The 20989-nt window shown below is 55.7% G+C and overlaps 7 protein-coding genes across 7 annotated transcripts; 3 read left to right on the top strand and 4 right to left on the bottom strand.

Annotated features, from left to right (window-relative positions):
* Positions 1–64: 64 nt before the first annotated feature.
* On the top strand, positions 65–1135 carry CH63R_14123 (3',5'-bisphosphate nucleotidase; the record flags this gene model as incomplete). The annotated part of the gene is made up of 1 exon (XM_018309097.1): positions 65–1135. One exon carries the CDS (start codon positions 65–67, stop codon positions 1133–1135), a length of 1071 nt encoding a protein of 356 aa, XP_018151415.1.
* Positions 1136–1340: 205 nt separating this feature from the next.
* On the bottom strand, positions 1341–2292 carry CH63R_14124 (Ribosomal protein L6; the record flags this gene model as incomplete). Its single annotated transcript, XM_018309098.1, has 3 exons — positions 1341–1708; positions 1827–1940; positions 2016–2292. The coding sequence occupies 3 exons, from the start codon at positions 2290–2292 to the stop codon at positions 1341–1343; spliced, it is 759 nt and encodes a 252-aa protein (XP_018151416.1).
* Positions 2293–2734: 442 nt separating this feature from the next.
* On the bottom strand, positions 2735–4621 carry CH63R_14125 (beta-tubulin; the record flags this gene model as incomplete). The annotated part of the gene is made up of 7 exons (XM_018309099.1): positions 2735–3128; positions 3193–3983; positions 4053–4107; positions 4170–4211; positions 4287–4312; positions 4382–4405; positions 4610–4621. 7 exons carry the CDS (start codon positions 4619–4621, stop codon positions 2735–2737), a joined length of 1344 nt encoding a protein of 447 aa, XP_018151417.1.
* A 905-nt stretch (positions 4622–5526) lies between these two features.
* On the bottom strand, positions 5527–7899 carry CH63R_14126 (ABC transporter; the record flags this gene model as incomplete). The annotated part of the gene is made up of 3 exons (XM_018309100.1): positions 5527–6912; positions 6977–7057; positions 7114–7899. 3 exons carry the CDS (start codon positions 7897–7899, stop codon positions 5527–5529), a joined length of 2253 nt encoding a protein of 750 aa, XP_018151418.1.
* Positions 7900–8282: 383 nt separating this feature from the next.
* Positions 8283–8785, top strand: CH63R_14127 (uncharacterized protein; the record flags this gene model as incomplete). Its single annotated transcript, XM_018309101.1, has 2 exons — positions 8283–8580; positions 8634–8785. The coding sequence occupies 2 exons, from the start codon at positions 8283–8285 to the stop codon at positions 8783–8785; spliced, it is 450 nt and encodes a 149-aa protein (XP_018151419.1).
* A 4761-nt stretch (positions 8786–13546) lies between these two features.
* On the bottom strand, positions 13547–13864 carry CH63R_14128 (uncharacterized protein; the record flags this gene model as incomplete). Its single annotated transcript, XM_018309102.1, has 1 exon — positions 13547–13864. The coding sequence occupies one exon, from the start codon at positions 13862–13864 to the stop codon at positions 13547–13549; it is 318 nt and encodes a 105-aa protein (XP_018151420.1).
* A 2903-nt stretch (positions 13865–16767) lies between these two features.
* Positions 16768–20457, top strand: CH63R_14129 (uncharacterized protein; the record flags this gene model as incomplete). Its single annotated transcript, XM_018309103.1, has 2 exons — positions 16768–16785; positions 17101–20457. The coding sequence occupies 2 exons, from the start codon at positions 16768–16770 to the stop codon at positions 20455–20457; spliced, it is 3375 nt and encodes a 1124-aa protein (XP_018151421.1).
* Positions 20458–20989: the final 532 nt, after the last annotated feature.

Genomic DNA, 20989 nt, shown 5'->3' on the forward strand with positions numbered 1-20989 from the left:
TACAGTCTTTAACAAACCCCCTCGCACCCTCTTCTCGACTCCATCTAGGAACCCGTCGCCCGCCATGTCCTCGTACGCAAAGGAGCTCGAGGTCGCCCAGCTGGCCGTTCAGCGCGCCTCCATTCTCACCAAGCGTGTCTTCCACGAAAAGGCAAAAGGCACCGTCGACAAGAATGACAAGTCCCCCGTCACCATCGGCGACTTCGGCGCCCAGGCCCTCATCATCGCTGCCCTCCGCCACCACTTCCCCGATGACGAGATCGTCGCAGAGGAGGAGGCCGCCCAGCTGCGCTCCGAGCCCGCCCTGCGCGACCAGATCTGGGACCTCGTCCGCACCACCAAGCTCGACGACCCGGCCGCTGAGTCCTTCCTCGGTGGCGCCATCCGGTCATCCGAGAGCATGATGGACCTTATCGACCACGGCAACAGCAAGGGCGGCGCCGCCGGCCGCATCTGGGCCATTGATCCCATCGACGGCACAAAGGGCTTCCTCCGCGGCGGCCAGTACGCCGTCTGCCTCGGCCTCATGGTCGACGGCGACGTCAAGGTTGGCGTCCTCGGCTGCCCCAACCTCCCTGTCGACGACCAGGCGCCCTTGACCGCCGACATCGGCTCCAACGCCAACGACGACACGGGCTACGGCGTCATCTTCTCCGCCGTTCTCGGCCAGGGCGCAACCTCGCGCCCCTTGCGGACGGGCGCCATCGCCGAGGGCACCTCTATCTCCATGCGGCCCATCACCGAGATGTCGGCCGCCACTTTCTGCGAGAGCGTCGAGGCCGGCCATAGCGCCCACGACGACCAGGCTAAGATCGCCGCCAAACTCGGCATCACCAAACCCAGTGTGCGTATGGACAGCCAGAGCAAGTACGGATCCATTGCCCGCGGCGCCGGTGATGTCTACTTGCGCCTGCCTGTCAAGGCGACGTACCAGGAGAAGATCTGGGACCACGCAGCGGGAGACCTCATCGTCCGCGAGGCCGGTGGTCAGGTTACGGATATTCAGGGCAAGAGGTTGGACTTCTCCGTCGGCCGAACTCTGGCAAACAACAAGGGCGTTATTGCCGCGCCGGCCGCAGTACACGGTGACGTTTTGAGAGTGGTCCAGGAGGTTTTGAGCTCAAAATCGAGCTAGAAAGAACATAGGGGATAGATCTGTCTCTTTTCTTAGAAGAACCAGCGCAATAAAAACAAAATAGTATACAATGTGTCTTTTCCATCCCCCGTCCGTACAGTGATTTACATCTATACACATCCCTCCGGCTCTCAAGTCGACACGCACCACATTTTGCCCCGTAGTAGCGGTGCCACCAAACCTTCCACCACCGCCATATCGTCTTCTATTTGATCTTCTTTTGCTTCAGCTTGATGGTCTGGTCGTTGATGAAAACACCCTTGCCCTTGTACGGTTCCGGCGGCCGCCACTTGCGGACGCGGCCGGCGAAGCTCATGATCTCCTCTCGGTCGATACCCTCGAGCAGGATGCGCGTCGGGCTCGCCACCGTTGCCGTGACACCCCGCGGGATGCCCATTTCAACCGGGTGCGTGAAACCCAGCTTCAGGCAGAGGAACTTTTGGCCAGGAAACTCCTCTTTGCCGCCGCGCTGCTCGACGGTCGCGCGGTATCCGATGCCCACGAGGCGGAGAATCGCCGTGTGACCCTCCGAGACGCCCATGATATAACGCTGGAGATAGGCCCATGTCGTACCTGTTGGACGAGGCAACGGTCAGTAAATGTTCCGATCAATAACTCCGTGAGGCCAGAGAGCCAATCAAGCGTCACCTCCCTCCCCTCAGGCAACAAATGAAGATCAGAGAAAACCCACCCCACATCTCGCTCTGCTCCTTGACGTTGGAGTCCTCGACGCTCAGAACAGCCCGCTTGCCCTCGATATCGTGGTCAATCTTCAAGAAGGGCGGGATCTCAAGATCCAATTTGCCTGATCCGAATCAAATATTAGCATCCCCCAATCCTCTACTCCCGTGAGCTGGTTTATGACAAGACAAGCACGAACCCAGAGGCCCCGTGACGGTGACAGTCCTCTTGTACACTTTGAGGTAGCTCGTCGGGTCCTTCTTCAGTTTTGGTTCACTGATGGCCAACTCCACGCCAGGCGGGATCGAAAGGGGTGTCCGGCCGAGCTTCGAGTGCCGCGTCGGCGTCGAGGAGAATTGTCTTCGGGACAAGAGCTGTTGCTGTTGCAGAGCCGGCACTAGAAAGGCCGGTATCGCCGTGGCCGGCGAGGCGGAGAACGCCTGCCTCAATGCCGTTCCGCGGCTGGAGGCAAGCATTGTGGTCGTCGAATGGCAAGCTTCACTCTCCCGAATGCGAGCTCCGTCGGGTGTTGCTCGACGGATGGAATTGAGGACCTTCAGGAACTTTTCCACGTCTTAGTCAGCCATGGACGACCCACCCAACGGATCCTTCCGATTGGGCCCCATTCAGCTCGAGGTCACGCTTTACATCTCACAGTTGTTCGGTTTGGCGGTCACGGGTTTGTCATGTTCACTTGTGTCACAACTGCCATGAAACGAGAATGATGGTTGCCAATAATTTGTACAGAGTAATCTCTGATTCCTCGTACTCGTTTTGATACGTCAGGCGAACTACTAAGAGAGGTATATCTAGAAGCCCATTTTCCAGCAAGGAGCCAGAGTCGCGAAGCGAAATGCCACCACGGAAGGGGTGGCGAGAGACATAGGCATGGTGAAAACGTTTTCAGACAGCGAACGTTTAAACCTCCTCCTCAAGAGGGACATCCTCCTCGTACTCCTCCTCCTCCTCGTCAACACCAGCGTCCTGGTACTGCTGGTACTCGGAGACCAAGTCGTTCATGTTGGACTCGGCCTCAGTAAACTCCATCTCGTCCATACCCTCACCAGTGTACCAATGCAAGAAAGCCTTGCGACGGAACATGGCGGTGAACTGCTCGCCGACACGCTTGAAGAGCTCCTGAATGGCGGTAGAGTTGCCAACAAAAGTGGAGGACATCTTGAGACCGCGGGGGGGGATGGAGCAGAGAGCGGTCTGGACGTTGTTGGGAATCCACTCGACAAAGTAGGAAGAGTTCTTGTTCTGGACGTTGCGCATCTGGTCCTCAACATCCTTCATGGCGACCTTACCACGGCTAAGAGGGGGTAGGACGGTTAGCGGAGAGTTCGATAATGAGCCGCCGAATAAAAGGCACTTACAAGATGGCAGAGCAGGTCAGGTAGCGACCGTTGCGGAAGTCGGAAGCAGCCATCATGTTCTTGGGGTCGAACATTTGCTGGGTGAGCTCGGGAACGCTGACGGCGCGGAAGGAGTGGGCACCACGGCTGGTCAGGGGAGCGAAGCCGACCATAAAGAAGTGGAGACGGGGGAAAGGAACCATGTTGACGGCCAGCTTGCGCAGGTCAGAGTTCAGCTGACCAGGGAAACGCAGGCAAGTGGTAACACCGGACATGACGGCAGAGACAAGGTGGTTCAGGTCGCCGTAGGAGGGGTTGGAAAGCTTGAGAGTACGCATGCAGATGTCGTAGAGAGCCTCGTTGTCAATGCAGAAGGTCTCGTCCGAGTTCTCGACCAGCTGGTGGACGGAAAGAGTAGCGTTGTAAGGCTCAACAACAGTGTCAGAGACCTTGGGGGAGGGGACGACGGAGAAGGTGGCCATCATGCGATCGGGGAACTCCTCGCGGATCTTGGAGATCAGCAGGGTACCCATACCGGCACCGGTACCACCACCGAGAGAGTGGGTAATCTGGAAACCCTGGAGGCAGTCACAGCCCTCAGCCTCGCGGCGGACGACGTCGAGGACCTGGTCGACGAGCTCAGCTCCCTCGGTGTAGTGACCCTTGGCCCAGTTGTTGCCGGCACCAGACTGGCCGAAGACGAAGTTGTCGGGGCGGAAGAGCTGGCCGAAGGGGCCAGCGCGGACAGCGTCCATGGTACCGGGCTCCAAGTCGACGAGGACGGCGCGGGGGACATACTTGTTGCCGGAAGCCTGGTTAAGTGAGAAGGTCAGTATTCGTCAATAGGTTTATCTGCACACTGGGGGACTAGGATGACAAACTTCGTTGAAGTAGACGCTCATGCGCTCGAGCTGGAGCTCAGAGGTGCCGTTGTACCTGTTGGGGGGGATTAGCGGTGAATTCGCGGTCAGGGCCTGATCAGGAGGTCGACAACATACACGCCATTGCTGTCAAGGCCGTGTTCGCCAGAGATGTTTTGCCTACGCCACAGTCAATGAGTTGTTTCCTTTCGAGATCGATATCGTCGAGCCGTTGGCGTCGGTCTGGCTACGCACCAAAAGGCAGCACCAATCTGGTTACCCTATTCGAAGAAAGGTTAGCCCCGCACTGAGATTCGTTGGGTCGGCAGCATCTATCAGGAGAGACTTACGCACTGGCCGGTCTGAAGGTGAACCTATCGAGAGAGGAAGAAAGAAAAGTCAGCAAGATATCCCCAAGGTGAGCGCAGTTGGTGATGGCATCGCGGCCGTGTTCGGTGAGGGCCGGCGTTGAGTGGAAATGTCGGCGGGGTTTGCTCAGGGGCAAGCCCAATTATTTGTCGTCCGACGCGTCGCAGGTTTGTTGTGTTGACTGATGGACAGGAGAGAAGACCACTTACGATCTCACGCATTTTGGATGATGGGAAGGTGTTGAGCTGACTGGGCCGACGATGAGCAATGGGGAGGATGAGTGCGAGGTGCTTGAGAGCTGGACGAAGCTTCCAAGGCGGACGTGGTTGGAGAGTGGGCGAGGTCAAGGTGTGGTTAGGTAGGGGGAGAGGTTGTTGATTTTTGTTTGCGGGCGGATGTGATTTTGTTCACCGCCACGGGTCCCGGGTGGACAGCAGAAGACAGGCCAGCGACCCATCAACAGGCTAGCGGCAGGCTAGAGGGGAAGGGGTGCAGCTCGCTTGTTTACTTTTGGGGCCCGTGCATGTCCCCGATTGGGGAAAGTCCAGTGCAAGGCACTATTTGACGGTGGGGTTACATTTGCGAGTTGAGGTGGAAGACTGGCAGCAGATTGGCAGGCAGCGCCGCTCGTCCGGGTACGTACACAGTAGTCCCTCTTTTTCTTCTGTATCTCTCCGAGACCCGGGGTGGCCGACTGCGCTGAGGCATCCAAGCATCCAACGACACGTCTGGGGGCACCCACACAACCTAAGGCATTAGGACCTTGACGCCTCTCGCGTAATCGTCAACGAAGGTGCGGACGGCGAGAGGTTGCTACTGTATTAAAAGTGAAGACTTGGCAGGTAAATACCAGCCCAATGTCAATTCATAGAGCCTCGACCAACCGCGTTGCTTGGTACTGTCTTCAAGCGCTGACTAGAAACACTAAATTGCAAGTGGGGCTCGACAACGCAGGGGAGCTCCGGTGTGCCTGAGACCTATCAAACTGTGCTGGATAGGACGCAGCTCAATTTCCCCAAATACCCCCCCGGGAGGGGGAAGGGGGCCGTTGTGACTTTTAATTCATCAAAGATGGTTTGATATATATCTAGACTACTTGCTTCACCAGGAACAAATATCCCTTCCCTTAGTGAGCCTTGACAACACCGGCTGCATCAGCTTGGGACGCAATTCTCTTCTTGTAGGCCTGGACGTCACCAGGGAACTTCTCGACCGTGCCTCCATCGCACACCCAGAGAGAGGTGCACACCGTCTGCAACATGGTGACGTCGTGAGAGACCATGAGAACACCGCCCTGAAATTCTTTCAGAGCAGAAGCAAGCGCATCCATTGCCTCAATATCGAGATGGTTAGAAGGCTCGTCGAGAACCAGGATGTGTGGGTTCGTCAGCGCAAGGCACGCAAAAGCAACACGCGACTTTTGACCACCGGAAAGCACTGCCATCTTCTGCAGACCCGTCGTACCAGTGATACCAAACGCACCGAGCTGTCTGCGGTACTCCTCATCCGTCCTACCCGGGTACTCCTTGGCCATGAAGCCAACAGCGCTCATGGTCAGATCCAAGGCATCGACATGGTGTTGGGCAAAGAAACCAACACGCAGACGGGGGTTCTGCGATATAAGACCAGATGTAGGCGACAGCTTTCCAATCAAAAGCTTAAGCACAGTTGTTTTACCCGCGCCGTTGGGTCCGACGATTCCGATTCGAGAATCTAGCTGCACATCGAGGTCTACGTTACGCAGCAAAATGTTGTCCTTGTTGTAGCCAAATGTCACACCGGTCATCTGGATGATGGGAGGCGTCATCTTCTCGACGTCGGGGAACTTGAAGTGTACACTGTACTCGGTCTCGGGCGGTTCAAGCACCGGCATCTTCTCGAGTTTCTTGATGCGCGACTGAGCTTCCGAAGACTTGGCTGCGTTGTATCTAAACTTGTCGATGAAGGCCTGGAGATGGGCTCGCTGCGCCATCTGATTCTCGTACTCTCTCTTGGCCGTCTTCTTTCGCTCTTCGCGGGTGGCGTAGAAGGACTCGAAGTTGGCGCCGCGGTAGTAATCGAGGCGTTGGGAGTGCTGGTGAATGATATCCGTCGCAATCTCGTTGAGAAAGGCTCTGTCGTGAGAGACGACCAAGACAGTACTAGGATATCCTTGAAGGTAATTCGAAAGGAAGGCAATGGATGGAACGTCCAACATGTTGGACGGCTCGTCAAGAAGCAGCAAGTCGGGCTCGCAAAAAAGCGCTCTTGCAAGAGCCAGACGCATACGCCAACCACCAGAGAAGGTCTTGGTAGCATTTTGTTGGCGATCGGCCGAGAAACCGAGACCGGCCAGAATACTTGCCGCTCTTGATTCGGCTTTGTCAGACTCCATCTCGGCCAGTTTGCCCTGGATATCACCGAGACGGCTGTCCTGGGCTTCTCTTTCTTTGTCAAGTCTGGCGGCGTCGGCTGAGGTGTCGGCCAAGCCGGTGCGTTGACTCTCGATGTCTGCCAGCTTTTGTGTAATTTCCTAACGAGCTGTCAGCATCATCTGGCACAATGTTCAGGTGACCGATATTCAAGGGGTAACCTACAGCCTGCTCCTTGAGCAGAACCTTGCGCCAGACATCGGCGTCGAGAACAGCTTGGATTGCGGGAGTGTCGTCTCCAGTAAGCTAGATGGGCGTCAGCCATAAAGTAACTTTAAATCGGCGCATTCGATGGTTCTTACCTCCTGTTCGACGTGGAGAATGGTAATGTGAGGCGGAATGGGCAGCTCTCTGCGAGAGAGAGCACGGAGTAGCGTGGATTTACCAACACCGTTATGACCAACAAGACCATATCTGTGACCGTAGGACAGGGTCAAGTCGGTGTCAGTAACAATGCGCTGGCCACCAATGGACACATCGATGTTGTCCAGCTTGATGTCTTTGGTCTTATTGGCGCCGGAGCCACCGATTTGCAGCGGGTTGACCGCCATATAGAACTCTTCGTAGGATTGAGTGGACTCCGGCTCGTCCAGCAGCCTGGACGCCTCGTACTCAACCGTCTTGTATGTCTTCTTCTGCTGTTTGGCGGCAATCTTGCGCTCGGCCTTCTCCAGCTTCTTTCGATCGACCTTGGACTCAACCTTACGAGCATTTGCGGACTCGAGGTCGACAGCTCCAGTGGACACGGCCAGTGTGGAGGACATGTTTCGCTGCGAGCTGACCTGAAAGGTCTCATCAAGTCGCTTCACGGCAGACGGGCCACTCCTCAGACCACCATTGGCATCAGTATACTTCTCAACCCATTTCTCAACGAGCTTTTCAATCTTCTCCTGGAGCTTGGCATCCGGCTTTCCAGAGGCGGAGAGCAGCAACTCGGTGACAGTGGCAGCAGCCTCGGCGATAGGGGAAGGGCCAGACTGGTCCTCTTCATCAGAGTAGATGGTCGAGGCGTGGGTCAGGTAGCCGACCGAGTACTCAGAGAGGACCGGGTCGATGTTGGGCAACACGGTTCTGATTTCGGCGTCCATTTTGACACAACAGTTGTGAGTGAAGGCGACGGAGGAGATATCGGGGCGGAAGGTCCGAAGCAGAGAAACTAAAAGTTTTGAGTAGGCGCACTCGTGGTTCAAAACACCAGCAAGAAGTGAAACCAGATAGTTCTACCTCGGCCAGACTGATTCAGTTGGCTGGTGGCGATCTCACTGAAAGTCGTTTGCGATATTCAGAATGAGCCTCAAAGATGTGGACCCTGAGCCCGGGGCAGTTGGCCACTTCTTGGAGAAATGTCGGCCCGTTCTCGTGCTCGCATGCATTATGTCAGCAAGAAACGACACGCTGAGGAGTTAGGCCTGAAGCAAACCAATCAACGCCTTGCAACGACAATGTTGTGAGATGTACGGATACTGGTCAAATGCGTTACCACACCTTGCAATTTGGAAAACTTCAGTTAGTATTTTGTCCATACGTCACATCGAGTTATTTTTGCACACGGCAAAAAAACACAAAAAAATCCCAGTTTCCTCGATATCAATGTGAGTTTCGTGTCTACGAACAACCCGGCCGATGGGTAGCCATCGTCGATTGGCATGACACCGTAGAGTCGGTTGAGACAAACGGGCGGAACGGTAATCTTCTACAGTCCAGCTGGAACGCGCTATCAAACCCATCCATCCTGCCACCGCCGTCACCGACATTACCTGGCCGAAACCGTATGAAACTCCTGGTCTCAATTCGACATAAGCCAGCTGAAATGCGTTTGCAGGGCCTAGCTCGACTCGCTTCAACGAATCATGGAGCGCGGATCGCAGTATAACCCTGCTGCGTATCAGCCATCAAGATTCGACGCGACCTGCAGAGATGAGCGAACAGCGAGTGTTTTTTATTTTGTTACACGCAGCTGCATGCAATCCGTAACACGCGCGCGCCGACCTACAGGGAACCATGTGTTGCTTGGCAACCAATCATGATTGCTTTTGTGTAAGAGCGCACAGCTCCGGGCCATTGACGAGGACGTGAGAATTCGAGCGATGTCGAGGGACTTTTGGCTCTCCTCAGCGCCACGCCACGCTATGCGCTGGAGATCCGTCAGGGGATCCCAGCAGCCGGTTAAAGTTATCCCGATGCTCGATGTTTCGCTGCACAACACAACCTGTGCAAGCTTAGACACACACAAATTACTGTCTGCCGGGATGGGCCACACGAGGACGAAATGGGCATCTTCGCCGTTTTCAGTGTCTTGGATCGAAATGAGGCGTGGACCATGGGGATTCGAGCGGCAGAACAACCAAGCGTCAAAAATTGGCGCTCAACAGCAGCCGCCACACAATGCTGCAGCAAGTCAGCAACACCACCAAACCCTTGGGCCGTTGGTATCGCCGACTGCAGGGAGAAGCTTGGATTACACGTCATACTGTCAAGTCACGGTTCTGTCATTGTCTTTTCGTCCCGGCGGAACCAACGGCACGCCGCGCATGCAATGTTGTTGAGCGTAGCATTCACCCCAGTCCCGTGTCGGATCGGACGCTGCAGCCAAGCGTCAGGTCACCCTTGGAAGCTAGCTGGCCGTGCTCAAGCTCCTCCTTCCTTATTACCATTTGCCCTGTCAATGAGACCACACATTGAATCTTGTTCCCGCTTCAAGTTGCATGCGGACATATCATGCAACATGGAGGCTTGGCTTGAGGAGTTCCTGGAGCGAAACTTTGACGGCGAGGAGACAAGGTAACCTTTGTTCCTACGTCTACCTCTCCCTTGAAGCAGCAAGAACCGCCTGATTTGAGCAGTTTGCGTTCATTCAAGGCCACACTTTAAGTCTCCAGGGGTGCTTTGCGATATGCCACATTGGGGTCTGACATCAGCTAGCGAGTGATGAGCTGTACCACAACGAGGAAAGATTCCGAAAAGTACAATGAAAGCGCAACATCCAAGAGCTTCGCTAGCAACGATCCTTGTAATTCGCGGAGGTCATCCCCAATGAGAGTGCCGCCAATCGACTTCGCCTGATCGCTTGCATTCCCTAGGGCGGAGCTGTAAAGCGGGACTTTTATTGTCGCTACACAACCGTAGCCCAGACTTTCGAGCGCCATTTTTCTCTTTTAACACAAGTCCCGCATAGACGACTGGAGAATGTCTATCAAGATTTCGTCATTGGAGACCGTATCCGTTCAGCATTGTACCCACGCGGTCCCTCTGATTCGAGGGGCCCGGAGAATCGGGTTCGTCTCTATCTCGGCCTGCTTGTGGCGTGTGGGCGGCAGCACCAACGGGAGAGACATCTTGGTTACAAGGTGCGGTACTATGACGGACAGTCTGACCCCACCATCTCAGGGAAAGATCTTCAGGGTTGGCAGTTAAGGGCTTGGGGGCGGTTCGTGTGCTACATGATAGGTGGCATTGCAAGAGGCAGAGGGTAAGTGACATGTAGTGCCAATAAGCCGCTGCATGGCGGCCAACTTGAAGTCTGGAGGACAGGAGAACAAGTCAAGAGGAGCCCCCTCACATCCAATATAACACAGCTTAGCAGCCAGGGTCGACCCTGACGGGCCTAATACCATTACGAAGACGAAGCACCAGGCCACGACTTCGTCCTGTCGCAGCCGACTTCCCCTCCAAGTATGCATGCCGGATCCCACATCCTCGTACTGAATCTCGCCGGACGAATGACGCTTTGTTTGTTTCAAGCACACGTGTAGTGAAGTCGCCAGCAGCCTACAGGACACCAACAAATCTGCATAGAATTGATTCCTGATTCAATCGAGAGCGAGAGCCCGGACGCGTGGATGTGACCCCCCCCCCCCTCTTTACTCAAGGAACCAGCAACCGTCTCCTCCGTTGGTCTCGAACTGATGCACCTGTTGCGTGGCTAGCTTGCAACTGGGCACATTTTTTGTTTTGTTTTTGTGGCTGGGTGAAGTCCGAATTGTTCGGAGCCCCTGGTTTGCAGCTAATCCAATTCACACCATTTTCTTTTGTTCTTCTCCTCAGATAAAACGTCGGGCGAAAGAGCAGGCTGGTCCAGGTTGATGGCCCCTCAGAATTACCAACTCAGAACCCTGCTTGGTCAACCTTCAGGCTAGGCATGGATCAAATAATGTAGGCAATGACTTCGAATCAAAATCTTGGCGCTCTTTTGCTGAATTGATCGGTTACGGGCTTAGTCGGCCGGTCGTGGGCATGGCGCAGCTGCAGGTTGATCCATCAAACCAAGGGAAAACCAGGGTTGGGAGACATGTTTTCTTTCTTCCTTCTAAACCAATGGAACACATGAGGGAAATCATGTCATGTCGAAGAGCGGTGTAACGCCACCTAGTGGCACTCACATGTCTTACACGAGCATTCTGGCTTCTTTCATTCTGGCTCTAGTTGAACGACCGCAGGAACAGACGATGCAACCCGGCTCCTAGTGAGAGAAGGGTTTTGGCCGCCGCCGTCATAGAACCCTATGCTGTTGTCAAGGGTTAGTAGCTTTTCAACTTTCCCCCTCATGGAGGAGAAGACGACTGGAAGGGCAAGTGATGGAGGGGCTTCGATGTATCCGAGAGCCTTGAGGCTCAGCTCATGGACCCTGTCACAGTCGCGGCTGCCAGGATTGGCCGTGGCTTTGCCATACGTTCTATAGTGGATAAGTCGGGACGAGAACAGGGAACAGTCTACGGAGTACATCAGATCCAAGAATATTTTCTTGTGCAAGGACAAATGCGGATGGCGACGGCGGGCCACATGTCGTAATCGCAATACATCTTCTGGTTTCTGTTGGTGTTTCCCTTCTCGAAGGATACCACCTGGGTAATGCCGCCCGCTACAAGGACAAGCGCCGGGCTGGCTCCAGTTTCGGCGATTGCGTTGTTGGTTGGACGAATGGATGAGGCCGTTTCCGTATCGAGACGAGACGCCGAACGTTGGGTGCGGCCCACGGCAGAAAAAGAGAAGAAAGGAAGCAAGAAAGAAGCATGTGGTTGGCGGGCTAGTACTGACACGAGCCCGCCAGGTTTCCACCGTTGTCCCAACCATGCTTTTTCAGGGGTTCTGTTTGGAGAGAGTGGCACTCCCGGCTTTTTGAGGCTGGCCAGCGGGGAAAGAGTCCAACAGCCTCGGAAGAGGGTGAGGAGGGGAGGGAGATGGTCGCCTCTCCAGCCGCCTTGAGCTTGACTGCCCGAGTACAACTCAAGACCAGGCAGGGGAAGGGGGGCGCAACGGGATACTGTGTGTAACCAAACCGCTCTCAGGGGGCGCGGCACGATGATTGATTGGATAAGGCCTTGCGGAGATTGTTGAAACATCTCCATCCGTGTTTCTATCATTTTCATCGTGGCGGGGTTTGATCTGGTTTGTGGACGGTTGGTAAAAGAGCCTGCTTGGTGCCGCCCTTGAAAAGATTAACAATGACCGGGAAAAGATGGCACAAAAAAGCATGTTGATAGATAGACACAGCGCCCAGCCGGGGGACATCGCAAGCAAGACACGTCATGCGCCTGTTGAAACGACGGGCCTGCAGTACCACCTTATCAACGACGACGCAAAATCCAGTCCCTACCTACGTAGCATACATACATTGCGCTTGTGGGACGGGCCCTGCCTGCGGCCGATGCACCACACAAACATTGCAGTGTGTGAGATCAACAAGATGAGGGGCGACAAATCCTGTTTAGGTAACTTGTTTACTTGTTTACGTTCTCCACGTCAGCGTCTTGTGGTGCGGGCGTGGTGTTGTTGTTTTGTTGTTGTTGTTGCAGCCACCGCAACCCAAAACATAGGTCAACAAGCGCAATCCACTACGGTGGCCTGGGCGCAGGGGCCCCTGCTCATCCCCTGGTGGCGGGACGTCTCATCCCGGTCCATCACCTCACACTTGGATCTGTCCCTGCTGCCTTCTCCCACTTCCCCTGGTGTCTCGTCCAACCACGCGGCTTTCTCTTTTGGGCTGCACTACACGATCTGGCAAAACAGATTCGGTTGGCGTGGCAATGTGTGTGATTTGGTTCTACAGAGGTCACCAGTGTTGCAGTAGCTGCTCGGCAGCTGCAGATAGTAAGATGTAAGATGTATGGGATTTGTGGGGGTACCAAACTGAGGATAAGAGGTGGTGAAATAAGTAGATAACTGGTGATGTACGGTACGTAGGGCAATCATCTGATTGAAATACCGGGAGGCGGGGAACAGAAAGGGCCACTTCTTCCGTACGTAGTGCCGGAGTCCAAGCCGTGCAGCCCAACGATGTTCTCTGTCTTCAGATGAAATCCCATAGTCTATTTCTTGGCCTCCAATCGCCCAGCGGCACTAGGTTGGAGGTGTGGAGGGGCACGCCCGGTCCGAGTCTCTGCAGTGTCCTAGGCACATCCATGATTGCGCTTGATGGGAGAGGTCAACTTTGGGACACCGGCGTTTACAACGAACTGGTACACTGCCTCTAGGTACCCACGGCCCCCTTCCCTTTGCCTTTGCACAAGAGTCACAGACTATAAGTTGCGCCGGTCATTTGAAATTAAATAGACCTCTCTGTGTGTGCGTGCGATGCGGTCGCGTCGGCATCTTTTATTTTGGGACGGCAACAAAAATAGGATGGCAGGAAACCAGAACCACAGTCTTTCCTCAGCCTGAATAGCCCACGTGCGCATGCCTGGTACAGGTGCCGTGTACGAGCCAGCCGTCCGGCCAGCCAGCCATATGTGTGTTCGTTCAATGAATATGCAGATGCCCATGGGCTGAATGGGTGACGACTGACGACAGTGACACGAGGGGCGGCGATGGCGGCGCCAGGGGGGCGCAGAACAGCGCAAACTTGGCGACTCGCCGGACAAGGACGGAAGAGAGAGAGAATAGACGGAGAGCCTCTTGTTGATCGGCTCGGAAGCAGAAATGAGTTGCTGCAGGTGTCAGAAGCGAAGCGAGTATGGCTTGACGCTGTGCCATCGTGCAAGGGGACACAAAGGCTGAGGACTTGCCCATATTGGCATGTTGACGGGATAGGTAGTCGATGCCGCTGTCGGGGTTCATGGTTTGATGATATCCAACGGGTCCACACAAAACACACAGAGACCGAGGCGGCCATCTGTGCACCCGCTAGCACTGGTAGGCTCCCCGCCCGGCGCCAGCCCAGCGTTGGGTAAACAACGTACAGTATCTGAAGCATGGTCCTGCAAAGGAGGTTCGAATATTGGATAGTGGTCGGAGGGCCATGGGCATTTTTGTCAAAATGTGCTACTGTTTGCCATGGGCGGCACGCGAGGCTGCCCGGGGCCACGGGGAGGCAAGCGAGTGGTAAGCAGAGCAGAGATGGTTGAAGTTGATATTTGAGAAAAGGCACTTACTTGGCTCTGCCGAGCTGGGGGGCAGGCCTGGGGGGACGAGAGATGGTAAGTCTCAGCTGATCCGCGCTAGGACTGATCGAATTCCTTTGGGGGCGGCGTTTTTGGTACCGTTTTTGCGTTGCCTTTTCCTTTCTTGTTTTTCTTTTCCTTCTTTCTTTCTTGTCTAATTCTTCCTCTGATTACGTTGGCGGTCGAGGGCCGCTGGACGGCGCGCTGGACGGCGACAGAGAACAGGGGTGGTTGTGGCACTTGCAGGAGCAGCAGCGGCGGGCGAACAAAAGCCGGTCTGCTTTTTAGGGTGTTCAGGGAGCAGAGCGCACAAGAAAGATGGAGTCAACAAAGAAGCGCTCAAGTCGGATGGCGGCATGGGACATGGAGGCTCGTCGGTCGGTCTGGTACTAGAACAGTGAGGAGAAGACGGGTGTATCAGATGCGGAGAATTTGAATTTGGCATCATTCACTGCGCAGCGGCCGAGGGAACGAAGCGACAGGACTTCCAAACCAACCAATTAATGCGAGGACAAAGGAAACGGCAAGAACAGTGGCGGTCAGTTCCCGCGTCGCGCACATTGCCAACCTGCCTCTCTTTCCGGTGCCAGTGTTAGTATTACATATGGCTTCGGTGCCCATGCCCTGCATCCGTTTTGTCAATTGGAATTAATGCCAAGGGTCGGTTGTGCGTCTGTGTTATTTACCTCTGCTGTTATTTACTTGATTGCCGGACTCGACTTAAGGCGATGCGCTACAATGCTGTTGGTACCTGGTAAGTCGGTAAGGTGGTAGTAAGCAAGGAACGGCCCAATGCGCGGTGCAGTACATGACAAGCAGGGCCCACTGAGACAGGCGAGCACGCAAAGCAGGGCAGGGTAGGCAGGGCGCCTCTCCGGGCTGCAAGTCGCTGCAGGAGGAGGAGGAGGTGGAGGAGAGGAAGAGGAGTCGCTGCAAGAGGGGAATCGTCAGCGGCCTTTCACTGGCCCAAGTGCTCAAAAGGTCCTCAGCAATCATCTCCCGCTGCTCCAGTCGTGGCCCACCCGCCGCATGCACGACCTGGCCACCAAATGCATTGCCGATACGTACCCTTCTCAGCCTGCCATCGCACCACTTAATACCTGAGTGAATGATGTACTTTGTACCTCATTTGCTGGTACGCTCAAGTTCAGATACAGGTACCTACCTAAGTCCCCAACATAGATACGTATTCGCAGAGCAGACTGCAAGGTCAGGTACTTCGGCGCATGTATTGGCCTGTCGTCCCCACTGGCATCAGTGCTATTCGCTCCCCTAGGAGAAAGAGGAGAGAAGGGAAAGAATGGGAGAAAAAAGAAACAAGAGAAAGAAAGCAAAAAGAGAGAGCGAGCGACAGTCGACTCTATCCCAGGTCTCCTAAGCCGAGCAAGAGAGACGGACTCATGCTCTCTTCTCAAACACAAGCACACACATTCTCACTCTCGTCCCTCCCATGGGATGTCCGTGTTCAAATCCATTCTTTCCCCCTCCACATCTTCTCCACATCCACCGTCATTCTGCTCCCCCCCCCCCCCCCCCCCCCCCGGGAATCCTGGTCTCGCCCAGTTCAGAACTTGTAATCCAGTCTCCAGCTCGCCTGGCTCAACCCGGTCTTGTCCTCTCTCGGACGACGGCCCTGCTTCTTTTTCCATTCTCCTCAGCTGAAGAGACGCAACAGAACCGGACCTGCCCGTACTTTGTGCTTGCACTGCCGTCACCATTCATCCCAGTCCGGTCAGCGCCAGCCTTGCGTCCTTGAATACCTGGGTACCTAGATAGGTAGGTATCCAACCTTGGCCTGCCTGGCCCGGGCCCTGGACCTGGACCTGGATCTCCATCCGAGAGAACGAACGAACGTCCGTTCGTTCCAACCACACGCTCGTACACAGACGGAGAGACCCTCCCCCCATATCCATCCATCCATCTCCAATTCCACCTTACTGCACGCACCTTACCCTCACCCACCCTCACCTTTACTTCAACCTACCTTACCTTACCTTACCTCTCCTTGCCTTCCTTGCCTTACATCTCAACCGCGTCCAAGTTGCTTGCACGCGTTTACCCCTTTCTTCTCTTCACTCTGCATCGTCTTCCCTTCTACTCTTCGACTTCCGTTCCTGGTCCAAAAGGGGGTTTCTGGACCCACTGATCGCATTACTTGGACATCCGAGAGCCCTTCTGTCTGTGTGCCTTTTTTGTCCTCTACAGCCTTTCATCTGTCTTTTGCGCCTTACTCTCGTTGATCCCTCTCCTTCACGTCATCTGGGGTTTCCTTTGCTTCATACCGCTTCTTCGCCCCGACATTGTCATCGTAGTCCCTCGAAGATTGCCCGACGTCCTCTTCTCGGCTTGTCGAGTCTGCGAACTACGCCCACCGCCTCCGACACCCACCCGCGCCCGCGCGCCGCGAGCCACAACATCAATCCTCGACGCGCATTCCTCAACACACGACCCGAGAGATTGGCCATATGTCTTGACGATGCTGACCACGTCTCCCGAGTGCATCCACAACTCCTTCGCCCGCATGCTCCCTCTCGGCCTCGTCTGTTGGTTCTCCGCGTAGAATAGCGACGCTCTGCCATGATGCAGACCGCCCCCAGTGTAAGTTGCTTTTGCTTGCTTTTCCTCTTCTATGCCTGTCTACCAACCAACCTACGGTAGACCACGCTATATCCTCCATCCTGTATCCGTACATGCCAACAGGCATCCCCCCACCACCCGCTTGAACAACACCGTCGACGCTTCCTTCTGCGCTTCCTACGAGACACAACACCGCCCGCACTATATGGGGCTTCCTCATTTCCCATACGCTCGTCCATTCCCCTTCCTTGACACCGATGCCCCTGATATCTTGTCCGGGTTGCCTGGGTTATCCCTTCCCCCCAAAGCTGACTCGTTGCCTATTACTTTCTTCAGCTCGTGGGAACTGGCACTGCCGTTGCTGCTGCGGCCCTTGGTCTCGTCTTTGCCCATCCCGACGACGAGTTAAGGTCCACACAGTCTGCCTCGATCAAGAGGAAACTAGCCTCCGAACAAGACATTCCTCCGAACCATCGACTGTCCAGTCACCCTGTCTCGTCGCGCCCCGGCACCAGTTCTGTAGCCCAGCTGCCGACTCCTACGGACGACGCCCGCCACGCAACCCTCCCCAACCACCAATTCTCCTTCTCGACCCCGAACGAGCCGTCGTCCGCGCGCCCTCACCGCCCACTCAGCTCGCACTTCAGTTTTGCACCGTCCTTGCTGCACAGCAAGAGAGCGTCGTACACGAAGCAGGGAGATCAGACCGCACCGCCCTCAACGGAGGACCCGAGAGACTCTGTTTCGTCCAATGGATCCTGGATGAGACGATTGTCACTTCGCCCATTGTCACAACACGGAAGTATCAGATCAAGCCTAGGTCTCGACAGCAATTCCCTCGCCTTCTCAAACGGTTCCGCCGCCCCGATTTTGTCGCCGACTGGCTCGATTCCGCCGCCACTGCCTCCGAATAAACTTGTCAAGCGACCGCCTTCGGCTCACCAGAACGGCCCTGTGATGCGCCGCCGTTCCAAGACGCACCTTCCCAGTCTTCGCCGGCCCGCGACGAGCCACCAAAGATCAGCCACTTTGCACCAAATCCATCACGACGTAAATCTCATCGAACCCATCATCGAACCCAAGTTCTCCTTTGACCACTACCTCCAACCCGCCCGAGACGGTGCCGCCCCCCCTCCACCACACACAAGCGCCGACTCGGCCTTGCAAACCCCAAAATCAAACACCAAGTGGACCTCATTTTTTCACACGCGCAGAGCCAATGTCATTGCACGAAGCGCCCCCGATCGCCTGATTGACCGCAGTCCTAGTACACGATCCTTCTCTGCGATAACAAAACGCATACTGGTGTCCAGTGACGCGAAACAGACTATATATCTTATTAGCGGTGGTATGCTGGGGGGCACTGTTTCGTCTCCCGAAGACGTCCCGTCCCTTGTCGAGGACGACGCTGTGATTGACGACACCCTCGACGTGATCGACGGCGGAAAGGATACCGAAGAAGACAATACCCCTGCGACACCAGAGGATACGCCGACCAAGCGCTCGCGAATCTCGATGCATTTCAACTCTCCGAACTGGATCCCAAGGGCGGGCAGCCTCCGACGATCAAAACGCGGCGGGGCGGGGTCTAATGACGGTGGTGTTGGGAATAAGCGGCATGTGTCTGCGCCTACGACGACATCCCCCGGTCGCGCTCCAGACAACTATGCTGCGCCTGCAGACGCAGACGACTTCCAATCGTCGCCGAACCACCCAACAGGCACCAGCCTGATCCCCGCTTCCTCTGCACAGTTCATTTCGTGTGACCGCAAGTCCTCATCGCCCTTGCCTCCGCTGTCGCGACTATCCAGCTTCAACGTCGACATCTCCAGGCTCGGCGCATCAGGAGGCGCCGCTCCATCTCCACGCTCCATCCACCCCTCCGGCAGCTCTCAGGCCTCGTCAGCGTTCGCCGCATACAATCGCAGCGCACAGACTGATCGAAGCTCAACTATGAACAGCTCCGACTTCGATGCCCGAGATTTCATCTCGGGCGACGATGACGACACGGATTTCAAGAGTGAGACCGTCTTTGACTCGCTACGGACTGCCGAGACCGATCGCAATCGTGCGGCCGAGACCCCGCTCGATCACATGTTCGATGAGTCGCCGCCAAGCACCGCCGGACATCCCAAGACCAAGCGACTTTCCATCCAAGAGATCCTAGGCCGCTCGTGGGATGCAGACGACAGGATCATGGAAGAGGATGAGAACATGCCGACGCCGGTTCGTGTTAACCATGAGCCGAGAATACGCACTGACTCCGATGTGATGGCGCCGCGCTACAGCCTCGAACGACCCTCGAACGAGTACTCACTTGGGAGTAAGGACTTTGGCCGCTTATCAATCGAAGACGATTTCGACGACGACTGGGCCCGCGACGAGGATGAAATGGCTTATAGCAAGCAGCTCTCACCCCCGAGCTCGATGAACTCGCGCGGCGTCAGCCCTAATTTGCGCATGGCGCTCGCTAGCATCAGCGGTAACGGCAACACCGACGCCACGCACGACCCCAGCGAAAGGCCTCGCAGCAACATATTCGACTGGAGCGAGCCGACACAAGAGAAGGTGGATCACGGCAGCCACTTTCGTCCCAAGACGGCCTATGGGAAACAAGAACTCGACATCCGAGGTGGTCGCGCCGCGATTCGGAAGGGACCTACGGCCATGCACGTTCGCAGTCAGAGTGTACCCGTCGTCCACGATCCTACCGATAGCGCGACGATGAACCCAAAGTTTGGCACATGGGGACTGAGCAGCAAGACTGTGAGCGAGGACTGGGACGATGATTTCGAATTTGGCGGCAACGAAAGCGAGGACAAGGAAGCCGACAACTCGTTCGCCATGGTCGTCCCCGCTTCTATCCAGGCCTCCCAGCCAAGCCTCAAGCAACACTCTGGACACATCAGAGAGTTGTCTCTGCTCGTTAACGACCTCAAACGCCTGTGTCGACTCGGCCGGGACCTGGATATGCTTGGGGGCTCCAATGCCGGTGTCTGGAAGGAAGCCGAGGGGATCATCGCACTCGCGTCGCCCGACGAAGACGAGTTGGAGGGCATGGACGTGGACTCCTCCGTCATGAGCGGTTTCGATGCTATGTCGCCCGCTCCTATCGAGAAGGAAGACCCCTTCGACGAGGTTCTTGAGTTGAACATGTCCAAGACGGCTGTCATTCGTGAGCGGCCCGCCGGCCGCAGACGTTCGGTCTTCTCGCCAGACGACGACATCTTTGGGGGGAATAGTCCCGCCCCGGACGAGCTTCCTTCTCCACGGCCGAGGACACCTGAGAACAACATCAACATGGGCGGTCACGACGTCACCGACATTGTGAGATCAGTCCTCGATGCTATGCAGCAGCGATCCATCTCCGACTCGGCACGCGACGACAAAGTACATTTTGGCACCAACAGCCTCAAAGCTTTGGTCAAACGCGCAGGCGACCTTAGGGACATACTTTCCGAGGTTGTTCGCCGTGCTGACCAGATCACATCGAGCCCAGCCCGGACGCCCCGCCAGCACAGTGACAGCCCGGCCTTCACCCGGGTTTTCACCCCCGAACACACTCCGTCGCCGTCCAGCCCACCAAAGAAGCTGCCCCAAAACCGGAGTACTAATTCTGGGCTCGGCCGCGGATCAGTCGATGCTTCGCCTTCGAGCGGCTTGCAACGGATGCAAATGATGACCGTCAGCTGAGGCGAGGGACACGATGTTGAATCACAACACCGGAAATCCCGATGATGGCGACAGGCTCTGCATCCGGCGACGGGTCACATTGACCCTGTACATGTACGAATAACTGTTGATTTTTCTTGTCTGCATAGCGACGGCTTAGGGTTTATTGGGTTCTTGGTCCTTTTCTTTTACACGCTTCGACATACAACATAAAGATGACCCGGCCACCTTCATCGACTCGATCGATGCGCAGAACTTATTCTACCGCGACACCTGTGGCTGGCAATGAGCCCAGCATACGGACGCACTTCGGCTTTTTGCAGCTGGACCTCCCTGACGGCTTTTCATTATTTTCTTAAAACGAGAGAAGGCTTATGACGACGTAATCATGTACGATCTCGCCATGTGAGTCTGCAGCCCGGGCGCGTGGACTGCCGGGCAGGACTACCACCGCCTAGTGATGGAACGGGGGAACGATGATACGGGCACGCGAATGAGGAAGGAAGAAAGGAAATGATTAAGAATGACAGCGAGAAGCGCACACGATGCTTGA

The sequence above is a fragment of the Colletotrichum higginsianum genome, chromosome 10 (assembly GCF_001672515.1).
Source record: "Colletotrichum higginsianum IMI 349063 chromosome 10, whole genome shotgun sequence".
Taxonomy (NCBI): domain Eukaryota; kingdom Fungi; phylum Ascomycota; class Sordariomycetes; order Glomerellales; family Glomerellaceae; genus Colletotrichum; species Colletotrichum higginsianum.